General features: G+C 38.6%; 1 protein-coding gene across 3 annotated transcripts in view; it reads left to right on the top strand.

The window, feature by feature from the left end:
• Positions 1 to 14,440, top strand: part of PARP8 (poly(ADP-ribose) polymerase family member 8) — a 189,722-nt gene that overhangs the window by 85,381 nt on the left and 89,901 nt on the right. Inside the window, exons 1-2 of one of the 3 annotated variants that reach the window (XM_049863552.1) lie at positions 1,125 to 2,148; positions 8,834 to 8,941. The exons of 1 other annotated variant lie outside the window; for it this stretch is intronic. In XM_049863552.1, coding sequence (XP_049719509.1) covers positions 1,817 to 2,148; positions 8,834 to 8,941 — 440 coding nt within the window. In that variant the 5' untranslated portion in view covers positions 1,125 to 1,816. Of the gene's footprint in view, positions 1 to 1,124; positions 2,149 to 8,833; positions 8,942 to 14,440 lie in introns of those variants that run through there. One more of the 3 variants, XM_049863559.1, reaches the window with a different exon arrangement.

A 14,440-nucleotide genomic window follows, 5' to 3' on the forward strand; every position in this document is an offset into this window, starting at 1 on the left:
GTGTCTGATGAGGAGGACCCATACTCTGTTCTCTTTTGGGGGTGTTCTGTAAGATATGCACTATGTTACCTTTCTAAAATATAAAAAATTCTGAATTTGGAAACAAATCTGGCAAATAGGGTTTCAGTTCAGAGGCCGAGAGCTGTGTCATCACAAGTATCCCCAAAAGATTAGCGTGTGAGTACAACAGTGGCTTCTTTTTCATTATCGCTGGCAGTTGACATACAATGCAATAAATAAACAATACTTTAGTGATGGCTCCTAATAAAAGTAGGAATTAGTACCTGAAAAAATGAACTACATACGATGTGGAGGAGAACCTTAAAAAACACAAAACATATGGTAGTGCTTATCCACGGAAATTAGTTATTTGTTTAAGTTATAAATGCAAATGGTGTTTCATACAGATTTGCAAAAACTGGTTATGAGAAATTCTGAACAGAGATAGTTGATGTGCAAACTGATATTTGCATTGGAAGCTAATTAAAGCACTGCTTGGAAACATTCAGTATGTTGCTGAGAAATTTGGCGGTGAAAAAGTAGTAGTAGTAGAAATTGTTATTTTAATGACAAATGCAAGTGACACACAATGGCTTTGACTCAGCACCTTGTATCTATTTTCTATTTTTTTGTGAGTAACTATAGGAAATGAAACTGTGAATAGTTTTCACATAACAGTGCTTTTTTTATTTCTGATCTATGGTCTTAGACGACTGATTCAGAACGGGTGTAAAACTTGCTGCCGACATAACAGATGGTGCCTATCTGATCTCTTGTGGGCAACTTGACTTTTAAAAAAGAATGGAAAATTCAAATTGTTAATTTCAGTACTCTAAACAATTTTTTTCCCCTTAACTGGTAGCTCTTTCCAATGTGTAATATCCACCCTGCTCCTAGGAATATACCACAGGAGCAGATATGTAGTATCTTGACGTTAGGTATAGTACCCTTTACTGGGGCTGTGTTCATGGTGGGCAGATGGGAAATAGACATACTGAGTGAATACCAATACATTTTAAATGATACACTCTTTTGCCTAAAAAAATCCTTTTTCACATTTTATAATTCCTGATGAAATAGTTCCCCCCCCCCCCCCCGCCCCAGGCTTGGTCAATAAGCGTATTGTCTTTCCCTGAAAAATCTTCATAGATAATTGTGGTTTGGTTTAGCTCCCAGCAGCCCGCTCTGAGCTCTGAGGAAGATTGCCTTCTTCTGAGCTACCCGATCTTTCTTCTGGGCAAGAGACATTTTGGGATGATTCCACCTCTTCTTTTTAACATCTTACTTAGGTTTCTCATAAACTGGATCCTCTTGTATAACAACATGTCCTTTCTTATACATCTCCTCCATCGTGTCTGGAGTTACGGGGTTCTTTGTATATTTAGAGAATTGTTTCTTGTAAGCATGTTCATCTTCTTCCATTAAGTAACGCATATTATCTGCAGTGTTCTCACCAGTGATGTGTTTGTTTCCAATGTGCCTCTGGACTGAACTGCTTGTTTTCTGAATCATAACCAAGGATTTGTCTGGCATTGTGAGGGATAAACAAATCTCCATCCAGAGCTTCTTCACAGCCCTCAAAATGTTATTTCTATGAGTAGTCCTGGCAAGCCCTGCATCCAAATAGCAGGTGAAGACACCAGGTTGACCATCAGTGCTTTTCCACATTGTGTTCATCTCTGGTTACCTGCACTTGGCCATCATAGATCTTGTCCACGCCAAACCTATTGAGAAGCCTGCAGGCCAGCAGTAGGTCAGTACAATATGCGGCAACATAATTTGTCAGGCCAACTTTCACACCAGACTTTGGGAATTCATGAGCATAAACTGCACAGAGTATCATATTTCCTTCTACAGGGGCATAAGCAATCTGACAAATGGTATCTCTGTTGTTTACATGAACTATCTTGTATTTGGGTACGTTGTACTTATTTTTATCCTGAATTACCAAACATTTCTGAGAATAGTAATCAGTTTTACCCTCTCCTCCTCTTCTAAATTTCACTTGGTATCTCTTGAAGTAGGCCTTGTTCTTGACAACTTTCACAAGCCCCATCCTGCGGAACAGAAGTCAGCATCCATGGCTCGCCACAGACCTACAGGCCCAACAGCTCTCTCTGCAGAGCAGAGGGTGTGGGGTGTAGAGAGGTAATTCCTGGTGAAATAGTTTTAAGACTTTTAAATGATTCCCTGATGATTGACTTTTTAACTTAATATTTTTTTTTAAATGTCATTGCTGTTACATGCCACCTATTAGGTTCCGGCTCACAGAAATCTTATGTACAACAAGACAAAATGCTGCCTGTTCCTGCACCATTCTCACAACGTTGCTATGTTTGAGCCCATTGTTGCAATCATTCAGTCAATCCATCTCATTGAGGGCCTTTCTCTTTTTCCACTGAGTCTCTACTTTACCAAGCATGATGCCCTTTTCCAAGGACTTGTCCCTGCTAATAACATATCCAAAGTATGTGAGACAAAGTCTCGCTGTCCTTGCTTCTAAGGAGTATTCTGGTTGTACTTCTTCCAAGACAGATTTGTTCATTCTTATGGCAGTCCATAGTATATTCAGTGTTCTTCTCCAACACCATAATTCAAAGGATCGATTCTTCTTTGGTCTTCCTTACTCATTGTCCAGCTTTCACATGCATTGAGGCAGTTGAAAATACCATGGCTTGAGTCAGTTGCACATTAGTCCCCAAAGTGATATCTTTGCTTTTTAACACTTTAAAGAGGTCTTTTGCAGCAGATTTGGCCAATGCAATGCTTCATTTGATTTCTTGACTGCTGCTTCCGTGGATGCTGATTTTAGATCCCAGTAAAACGAAATCCTCGACAACTTCAACGTATTCTCCATTTATTGTGTGTGATGTTGCTTAGTGGTCCACTTGTGACTTTAAGGGCTATGGTATGCCAGACCCAAGCTATGGTAATTTCATTCACCTCATATGCATTTGAAAGCTGGACAATGAATAGGAAGACTGAAGAAGAATTGATGCCCTTGAATTGTGGTGTTGGTGAAGCGTAGTGAATATATCATGGACCGCCAGAAGAATGAACAAATCTGTCTTGGGAGAAGTACAGCCAGAATGTTCCTTAGAAGCGAGGTTGGTGAGACTTGGTCTCACTTACTCTGGACACGTTATCAGAAGGGACTGGTCCCTGGAGAAGAACATCATGTTTGGTAAAGTAGAGGGTCAGCGAAAACAAGGAGGACCCTCAATGAGATGGATTGACACAGTGGTTGCAACAATGGGCTTAAACATAGTGACTATTGTGAGGATGGCTCAGGACCAGGCAGTGTTTTGTTCTGTTGTACATAGAGTCATTATAAAATGGTACTGACTCAAAGACACCTAATAAAAACAACATCAACATATTTACTCTGATGTAAAATTAAGTCTCCTGTCCTATTTTATGTTCTTAGAACTTTTTCAAATTGCAAATGTCCTTAGAATGGCTGGTGGCTAATAGTTTTTTCTGTCTCAGACCGACTGAACAAAGACAGTTAAGCTCTCTCTGCTTATCTTTGCATTTTGTACCCTGAGAAATTTTGTCATTGACTTGTTGGGAGCTAGAAGTGTATCTGTTTTTAGATATACTTTCAATGGGTGTTGGAGTTTTTCTTTTTTCTCCAGTGATTCATAGTGCCACAATTCAATGATGCCAAGACACAGTATTCTTTAATGGTGTATTGTTGGGTTGCCTAGAAAGGGAAGCTGAGATTCAGTGGGGATGGGGGAGATGGGGGTGGGAGAATTGTGCCTATTCTAAAATCCAAACCAAAACAGGCAAGATTAAAATATGTAGAATCGAGTGTTAGACAAACTATATTCTAGAATCTCAATATGATTTGCATCTCTACAGCATATTGCTGTAATAGAAATTTATCATGGACAAAAATTATGCAATTACTGGAAGAAAATTTTTATAAGGCACGTTGGTGGTTGCTTCTCTCAAGTGGTAATGCTGTAATAGGATCCCAGTATACATTTATTTGGCTCCTGGTAGCTACCCATATTTTCTGTAACTTAAACATATTTGCATGACCTCCAAATATTGACATTTCAAGACCTTGAAGTGCTCTTTGCTGTTTGTGTAGATTTTAAAATCAATGTTGCAAATATCAAGTGTAACATTTTCGTAGGTTTGGGCATTAACAGCACATGTTAAATTATTGATGAATGTGCTTGAACCCTCCGCACTTAATGTATAAATGGAGACAATGTGACTCCCTTATTCTCACTGTACAACCTTATACAGTATAACAAGATTCCATTATAATGATTTGTTTCATGCCGGGGCATTATAGGCCAAATTAAGTCCATTAATGTCTATGTAAAAATGTGTCCCATGAGTCAAAGGCAAATGTTATGCATCTCTTCCAAAATCAAACATAAACAGTCTTAAGTTGATTGGATTTAGGTTGTATATCTTTGATAAGACATAAAATATTTTCTATTCTACCATATTTTAAGAGTCATTAAATGTACACGGGAAGGGAGCTGTACTTATATTTTGAGCACCTCTTAGTATACAACATGCATATATTTTGAGCACCTGAGACACAGCAGCAAATAAGATAGACATAGTCTCTGACCTTGGAGAAGTTAGATATAATGGGGGGAAAAAAAAGAGCTGTAGTGGTACAGTGTGGTTAAAGCACTCAGCTGTTAACCAAGAAGGTCTTTAGTTTGAATCTACTAGCTGCTCTGAGGGAGAAAGATGTGACAGTCTGCTTACTTAAAGATTACAGACTTGGAAACCCTATGGGGCAGGCCAACTGCATCCTACCGGGTCGCTATGAGTTGGAACCAACCCAATGGCCACAGGTTTGTTTTTGGTTTGGTTTGGGAAAAGAAGCACTAATCTCATAGTCACCCAAGTTACAGAGGTGACAAGGTTTACAAGGGATTAGTAAAGGGCCCTACCAAAGTGATAGGGGGACTTAACCTTGTCTGGTGGTGCAGTGTTCAAGCATTTGGCTGCTAATCACAAAGGTCATTGGTTTGAACCCACTAGCAGCTCTGAAAGAGAAACATGTAGCAGTCTGCTTCCATAAAGATTACAGCCTTTGAAGCCCTATGGAGCAATTCTACTCGATAGGGTCACTATGAGTTGGAATCCACTTGATGGCAGGTTTTTTTTTTTTTTTTTTTTACCTTGTCTGGGTCAGGTGGGACACTGGCGTGGAAGCTGGTAGAGAGAAAACTTGAGAAAGTGAAATTTAAACTAAAGACTGAAGTATGAATAGGATCTAGCCAGGAGTCCACCCCCATTTCATTACTGAATATTATGTTATTTGAAGTATAGAATATAATTTTTACATTAAATCTAGTAACTTTCCCTATTATTTTTTTAATAAATTTTATTCCAGAAAAATAACAGGAAAGCAATCATCATCCAATAATCAGTGAACCAAGTAATCTCCTCCCAAAAAAGCATATTCCGCTCCCCACAATAAGACCCATACAACTGTAAATGCATATAGAGTGGCTTAAGTGCTACGGCTGCTAACCAAAGGGTCGGCAGTTCGAATCCGCCGTTCGAATCCGCCAGGCGCTCCTTGGAAACTCTATGGGGCAGTTCTACTCCGTCCTGTAGGGCCGCTATGAGTCGGAATTGACTCGATGGCACTGGGTTGGGTTTGTTTATACTATTTTTACACACACTTTTCTGTGCATATGTGTGTATTTGTATGTATATTATTTTGAACAAAAATGGGGTTGTAGCATTGATAAGTGTTACATCCCTTTTAATGGCTGCAGCGTTTCTTTGTAATGGGTATGCTATTATGTAGTTATTCTTGAGAGGCTCTATTCTTGAAAGTTATCTCTAACTTTTCAATAGCCCAGAAGTATTTTAAGCCAAGTCTACTGTGTTTATAATATTGATTTAATAACTTTAGCACCTAAATTAATCTGAAATAAGGAGACATTTATCAGTTCCAGAACTTCTTTTCTTAAGTTCACATATTAAAGATGGTTCAAATGAGAATTTGAGGTTCAGACATTAAACTTACTGAGATTTAGATTCCCTGTCAGACAGATTTCATTTGTATCCTGTGAACAGGAATCATTTGCATTCTTAGGGAAGGAAACATTTACATTATTATCAATTTTCTATAACTTCACTTTTATCCCTAGAGAGTGGAAAAAAACAGAGGCAATCAGACAGCCCTTTACTTTAGAATTAGGTATTCACTGGAGGGTCAAATAAACAATTCCTAGCATTTCACTGGTGGAACACCCAGGGTCTTTTTTGCCCACTTTCAAATTCCGGGCACTTTTTCATTACAGTCTCCTTCCTGTGATCATACATAATCTTCAAAGGCAATTCTTCATGACAGAAAGCTGCAGCATGAATGTTAGACATGTAGGCCTCCTTGGGTTTGCGACTGTGGAACGATGCACTGTTGAGGGTTCCCTGGGTGGCACAAATGGTGAAGCGCTTGACTACTAGCCAGAAGGTTGGTGGTTCAAACCCCCCCGGAGAGTCCTTGGGAGACAGGCCTAAGATCTGCTTCCCAAAGTTCACAGCCTTGAAGCTCTGTGGCACAGTTCTAGCCTGCCCGTGTGGGGTCGCCAGGAGTCTGAATTGCCTTGTCAGCAATGGCAACTAACAACAACTAATGTGGTAGTTTTTCTCCATAAATTTTTATAAGAAGTCTTGGATTGGATTCACTTCTCTGAAGCTAGAAAAACAAAACCAAGAAACTTCACCAGATTTCACCTTCAGTGCCTGTGTAATTGCGTGATTCTGTCTAGCCAAGGCTCCAAAAAAATCTGATAATTTTCCTAGCTGGCCAGAAAGCAATCTTTCTCACGATGACCATTACATCTGGGAGCCTATCAGCCAGGAACTAGGGCAGTTTTTCTGGAAGGTGTTTGTAAGTGCTAGTTCCACAAATAAAGTCAGTCCTTGTTCCTTAATGGTTGCTTGTCATTCCTGATTAGATGAGATTCATTTTCAGATATGATACTTCAGATATAACCTTGGTTGCACAATCAGTTTGTCCAGTAACATCCTGGCAGAAAGGGAGGCCACAGTCTTATTGAGCCTGTGAAATTAGTTATAAAGCCAAGAAATGCATGAACACTCAGTTTCTGAGATTCCAGGTTGTGAAATTTTTGAGGGATCTGTGAGGATTAGATGCTGTTTAATTTGGTTTAAAAACCAAAACCAAACCCCTTGCCATCGAGTCGATTCCGACCCCTAGTGACCCTACAGGACAAAGTAGAACCGCCCCACAGGGTTTTTAAGGAGCGGCTGGTGGATTTGAACAGCTGACCCTTTGGTTAGCAGCCATATCACTTAACCACTGTGCTCCAAATTTAGTTTAAGTTTACAAAATTGAAAGTCAAATATAGCTTAAAAAAAAAGACGATAAAGGTTTTCTTTATATGTCTGTCAGAAAATGAAATACTAAAACAGCATCAGCTTTATCCAAACAAAAACCACAATTAAATGTCCCTCATAAAAAAAAAAAAAATTTTTTTTTTTTCTTTTACATTAGTCTTAAGTAATTCTTCTTTCCTTGGATTTTGGGTCAGCAGTCTGCCTTAATGGAGCTGACTGCATCCACACTAAAAATCTACATGCTAACCGTTAGCTGAGACAGACATCTGTTCAAAACTGGTATTGTAATTGTTTTCTTAAACTGCCTTCTTTTTTGGGGTAAAACCATACCATACACATGGCTATCTTTGTGTTGGAGTTCTTGAGGGGTGCAAATGGTTAACACGCTCGGCTGCTAACCAAAAGACTGAAAAAGTTGATAAACAGTGAAAGGCTAATGGATTGTAGTAAACGTTTAGAAATAGGATCCTGTAGTCTAAAAGTGTTGGCACTCTCGTATATTTAGCTGCTGTCTTTCCAGAGGCTGTACTACAAAAAGAAACAAGAAAGCTAATGGATGGGACTGTGGCTTTCCAAATCCAAGTTCATATACATATGCTATTGAAACAAAGTAAACTCAGTGCCTACCTAGGATTGAAAAAGTATTTTAGCCACTAGGGGAAAAAAAAATGGAGCCCTGGTAGCGTAGTGGTTAAGAGCTCAGCTACTAACCAAAGGCTGGCACTTCAAATCCACCAGCCGCTCCTTGGAAACCCTATGGAGCAGTTTTGCTCTATCCTATAGGGTCACTATGAATTGGAATTGACTCGACGGCAAAAAAAAGTTCAACCTTAAAACAAATGACCTTAACTTTGGTGAACAGTAAAATAATAAAACCTGTGCACCTGCAATTTTTGTTGCAAAGTTTATGTATATGTGTCTAATTTATTACAATTGATTTTGGTCATAATTTCTATAAAATTTATGATAATTATTTAAATCCCTAAATAAATCACTAATATATTCTGTACTTTAAAATAATTACACAAAAATTATAAAATTAAATCAAGCCTGTATGTCTACACTTAGTTTTTAATCTTAATAGCTTGTAAAGATTCACATTAAAACGTCTCAAACAGTTTAATGTGTCTGTGAAATTAATTAGGATGATTTCTTTTGCAAGAAACAAAAATACTTGATTCTGGCTTAAACAGTAAAAGGAAACGTATTTGTGCATTTGAAAAGAACTTCACTGATAAATGCAATTTAAGTTCGGTCTGTTGGAGACTGTCTCTCTGAAACTTCCTAAGTTCATTGTCAGTCCAGCTTCCTCATGAGTGTAAGAAGGTTGTTGATTTTGTTAGCTGCCCTCAGGTTGGCACCCAACTCATGGGGACCCCATGCACAATGAGACCAGACCATTGTGATCCATAGGGTTTTCACTGGTTGATTTTCAGAAGTAGATCACCAGACCTTTCTTTCTATTCTGTCTTAGCCTTGTTCAGCATCATAGCAACCAGCAAGCCTCCCTGACAGACTGGTGGTGGCTGTGCTTGTTGAGGCTCATTGGCTGGGAATCGAACTCACGGTTCATGCATGGAAGGTGAGAATTCTTCCACTGAAGCCCCACCGCCCCTGTAAGTAGGTTACCAGCAGAAATTAGGGCTATATGCTTCTTCATTCATATCCAGAAGGGGCTAGTGTCTGTTCCACAACCATTAAATGAAAGTCCCAAGCTTTACTGTGATAAGTCACCCTGAACCAACCCTGAGGCCAAAGTGCAGACCAGCATAGACTTAGACCATGCCCCTTTCCTACCGTAGAAATTGGATGGGTTACTCTGATTGGCTTATCCACTCTCTCAACACTCCCACTTGGGAGAAGGAATTTCTCTGTGCAAACCTAGGAGCTGTTGTGCAAAACCGGGAAGAGAAGGTGTGGAATGTAGAGGCCTTGCAATGTCCATCACAGACTTATTTTGCTTCTGCTTGTTTTTGTTTTTTTTTTTTTTGCGGGGGTAGGGATTTGGGAGAAATCATTCTTAATGATTATTTCCTCTCATTATACAGTTATTTTCTTTCAGTTGTTTCATGTAATCCTCTTGACAATCCCAGGAAGTAGATACTATCTTACAAAATTAATTTCCTTGGGGGCACTTAGCTAGTAAGTTCAAATCTCTCCTGCTCCAAAGCCCGTGCTCTTTCTCCCATGCTCCTCGGGTTATAAACTAATTCATATGTGCATAGTAATTCTGTGATGAAGGATATTCAGAGTTGGAAGATCAAAGAAGTTATGAATTTTTAGTAACTATGGATTCCACCATTATTTTTGTAGTATTCCTACTGTGTGTTAGGCATATGGTACATGCTGGAGATAACAATGATGAAGAAAGCCAGAGGTGCCTTCTACCCTATGGATTTAGTGGGGGAACTAGACATTAATAAATTAATAAGTTTTTTTTATGATGACAAACCGTGTAACTGCTGTATCATAAGAGCTGATCAAATCGGGGAAGGGTGATCAGAAAGTTTTTCCTAACGAGGCCATGTTTGAGTCATCCGAAGGACGGGTATGAGTTAATCAGGCAAAAGGGAGTGGGTGGAAAGTATCGGCAGAGGGAACATGGTGTTGAAGAAGTGAAAGTCCTTTTTGTTGGAGCAGAGAGAGAACGCAGGAGAATGGTGCAAGGTGAGACTGAGACAGGGAGATGGATAGATCCTATAGTGTCCCCAGAATATATTAAGAATTGTTTGATATTCTGTTAAATATTTGAGAAAGTTGCTGGAGTAGTAGTGTACTCTCACAATTATCTCTCTAAATATTTAATAGTATTTTCTGAAAACACATATTCTTGCCTCAGCAAAGCCTTACTTCAGTTAGTTATAAAAGTTTTTTCTATTATAATATGCACTATTATATTCAGTTTTTCTAAGCTGTGTGTATCATTTAAACTTTCTATAACCATTTATAACTTGAACTTAGATATAAAATAGTAAAAGCACTTATGTTTTAGTGAATGTTGAACAAAAGAATATTTAATTGGTTATGGTTGCAAGCTGCAGAGAAGAAAAGTCCAGAGACATCAAACTTTTGGAAAAGAAACATGGAAATAATATTTAGATATAACTGATTTATTGGATGTCAGTTTTCAGTGATTTGACATCATCTAAAAAAAAAAATTTTTTTTTTTTTTTTAAGCACTACGCTTGTCTTGTTGGAATTGATTTCTGTCCTCTTTATTTTTGTTTATAACAAAAAAACTGGGAGAGGCAGAATTCTATTTTAATGTAATGTTGGGTCTTGCATGGGACTAAGACAGTGTATAAAAGAAATATTTCCATCCACTAATTTCCTTAATAGTATAAATAAAGCATGCACCTATGTTACTAATCAAAGTGGAACTTAGGCCTTTCCAGTTCAACCCTGTTGAGAAGATGGCTTACTTGGAAGTCTAAGCATTTGATTGATGGTAAAATATTTAAACATAGAAGGTACTAACTTGGCCATTTTCCTAAAAACAATTAAAACACACACACATATCACTTTTGTTTCTATTACTTTACTTGCTGAAAGTATATAACTTAAAAAAAAACCAAATAAGTTATTAAGATAGGGACACAGACTATTGAGAGGCTAACTTACTGTTTAAGGAGCCCTAGTGGTGCAATGGTTAAGTGCTTGGCTGCTAACCAAAAGGTCGGTGGTTTGAACCCACCCAGGGGCTCCTTGGGAGAAAGACCTGGTGATCTGGTTCCGTAAAGATTACAGCCTAGAAAACCTCATGGGGCAGTTTTCTGTCCTTTAGGGTCTCTATGAGTCAGAATCGACTTGAAAGGTGTCAGGTTTGGTTTTGGTTTTAACTTAGTGTTTACTGGGCAAACATCTTTATCCTTTTACCTCTGTAACAACAACAACAAAAAAAGTAACAGGTAGTGTAAATTGCCCTACATCAACAATTTAGTTCACTGGTGGGTAAGATGTGCTTTCTCTTCTGGAACGAAAACTTTATTCTCTGGTTCCATGTTCAACGGTATTGAAGAAGGGTCTCTTACCCCACTGCCGTTGAGCCAAATCCGACTGAAGAAAGACAGGGGCAGGTATCTGTAGAGTTGATATTAGAGGCCTTCAACGAAACAGGCTTGTTCATTGCAACAAGTTCCTGCTCAGCCTTTTTTCATACCACTCCCCTCTTTTGTCTGGGAGAATCGACCTTCGCCTCCTTACATATACTTTCAAGATAGGCGTAGGTTAAATAACAGGTTTTATGTGTAGTGTTCTTTTGACTAGTAAACTAGTAAGTATTTTGAAATGCTAATATTTTTACTCTTTTGTATTGAAAATAACTGGTTCTTCCCTTTTTTTTGGAGCATCTCAGAGATCTTCTATATTGTCATTGAAGTTCAGCTCATACCATCGAGAGTGCTAAATAATGCCACTGTCACCCCCATAATATAGATTTGAAACTGAAAACTGTAGAGAATCCACAAGACCTGGACACTCAGAACTCATTCTACCTTTGTCTATAACAAAAAACATGAGAATGTGATGAAAGGACCAGAGACTCAACATGCATCATGGTGTGTACCCACAGGGAGAAGTGTTGGCTACCAGCATTTAATCATTTTAATCAGATTTTTGAACACTTGCCCAAGTAGTAGATATTCTGCCAAGGACCGTCATGATATACCCTCAAGTAATTTTGGAAGAAGATATGATTTGTTCATTTATTCAGAAGCTATGTATGGATTTATAAGTCACTGTGTCAGGGCTCTGGGAATATGAGGATGAAAACATTGGTCTGGTCTCTCCCTTCAGTCTAAGAGACAGTTAATGTCAAGATGAGGTGGGTACTTAAGGGAAGGAGCTCTGAGTCTGCCTGGGGAGTTGGAGAAGTTTTGTAGGAATTTGTCTTTGAGATCGAGTCTTGAAGGAGGAGTGGAGAGTGCTCCAGGGAAGGATGTGTAAGAGTAAATAATCATGATGATATTAATGAAGCAGCTGACTGGCAAGTGAACATAAAAATTTCAGGCCTTATAAGCATTTTTGCTAGGGGGGAGGACTGCTTGCCATTAGTAGCAATTTTTTGTTGCTAGTTTCTTCATTTTGCTTTTTCTCATGTAAAGTCTGATCTAACTGGAAGAGATGAGAAATAAGGCTACAATTTATTGGAGGATAAGATAAAAGGACATTGTGCAATAAAATGTTGGTGATTTTTGCTCTGTCACAAATGGGTGTAGTTGAAAAGTATGAGCTTACGATTCAGTAGTGCTGAGTTTCATTACAAGAATAAATGACCTTATGAATCATTTTAAGTTTAGAAAATATGTCAGAAATAAACAAAATATAAGATTAGGTAGCTATTGAACACCTGAGGGTGCCCCTAGGAAACTCCTTGAGGAGCTCTTGGCTAGACAGATGCCTTTGGTTGGGCCAGATGTTTCTCCTCCATGTTCACCAGTAATTAACTACAAGACAACAAGCAGGGCTCCTGCGTACGTACTACTAGCTTCCTCTGTAACCTTTCAAAGGAATTAGAGTTGGATATAACTGTTTTGCTCAATACATCTTTTTCACAGTTCTGTTTTTTCTTCTTCTTTTTATATTTTGCTTAAAGTGAAAGTTTACAATATAGGTCAGTTTCTCATACAAAAACTTATACACACATTGTTAATGTGACCCTAGTTGCTCTCCCTACAATGTGACCGCACACCCTTCCTTTCTACCCTGTATTTCCCGTGTCTAGTCAACCAGCTCCTGTCCCCCTCTGCTTTCATCTCGCCTCTGGGTAGGAGCTGGCCACATAGTCTCATGTGTCTACTTGAACTAAAAAGCGTACACCTCACCAGTATTATTTTATGTCTGATAGTCCAGTCTAATCTTTGTCTGAAGAGTTGGCTTCGGGAATGGTTTTAGTTCTGGGCTGACAGAGAGTCCGGGGACCATATTCTCTCCGGTCCCTCCAGTCTCAGTCAGACCATTAAGTTTGGTCTTTTTAACTAGAATTTGAGTTCTGCATCCCACTTTTCTCCTGCACCATCAGGGATTCTCTGTTATGTTCCCTGCCATGACAGTCATCGTGGTAGCCTGGCACCATCTAGTTCTTCTGGTCTCAGGCTGATGAAGTCTCTGGTTTATGTGGTGCTCAATACATTTTTGAGATAATAGAAATACATTACAGAGTCTAGTTTCAAACTTGTGATTTTAGAACCCAGTTTTTTTATAGTGCTGTGCATATTGACTGACCTGAGTTTTTCTGGAGAAGCAGCTCGGTTTAATTGTAATTTAGCCTATTCCAAAATTCTAAAGGCGTATTTTCCTGAATCTGAATTCAGAGCTTGCTCCAGGTTTTTTCTTCGTTCTCAGGTTCACCTTCTTTCACTTTCATTTCTCCACACTATTTCTGTCTGCTTTATAATATTTATTATGTTCAGTACATAATAACCTTACTGTGAACTCTGTTTCAGCTTGGTTCTTTCCTCATTTTTTGGCCCTACCTATTAGTCCTTTAGTTTAATCATCCATGTCTGCTTGTACTAGATTGTTTCCCTAAGTACTCTGTAAGCCACAAAGTGAAACTGATCAGGATTTTATGGCCCTGGTGATTTTCCTTCTGGTATCCTACCAAGAAAATGCTATAGCACGTAGACCTGATAAATTATTTTGTAGGGCTTTGGCTTTCTATTTTGTGTTTGAAAAATTAGATATGGTCATGAACATGGAAACATGTGGTAATGTCATGAGCATAATGCAGTAATAAAATAAAGTCTTCAGTGTTAGCATTGGTATCTGGTAAATGTGATATTGTATTTTTAGTAAATTGAGTTCTCCAGAGAACGTTCATTCATGTAAAATCTCACTTCTGTAAATTTTAATTGCTTGTGCTGGAAGCTGAACTAAAATTACTCAGCGCCTGCTGCTATGTGTCTGGTATTGTCCTAGGGGCCTTACACCTGTTAAGTCATTAAATCATCACAGCAGGCTTGTAAGGTAGGTATGATTTCCTCCATTTTACTGAAGAGACATTGAACTGGGTGTCTTAGTAACTTTTGTTAGGCCACCCAGCTGTTAAGACTCAAAGTTGGAATTTGATTTCTTTCTGTCT

The sequence above is a fragment of the Elephas maximus genome, chromosome 2 (genome assembly GCF_024166365.1).
Source record: "Elephas maximus indicus isolate mEleMax1 chromosome 2, mEleMax1 primary haplotype, whole genome shotgun sequence".
In the NCBI taxonomy this organism is placed as follows: domain Eukaryota; kingdom Metazoa; phylum Chordata; class Mammalia; order Proboscidea; family Elephantidae; genus Elephas; species Elephas maximus.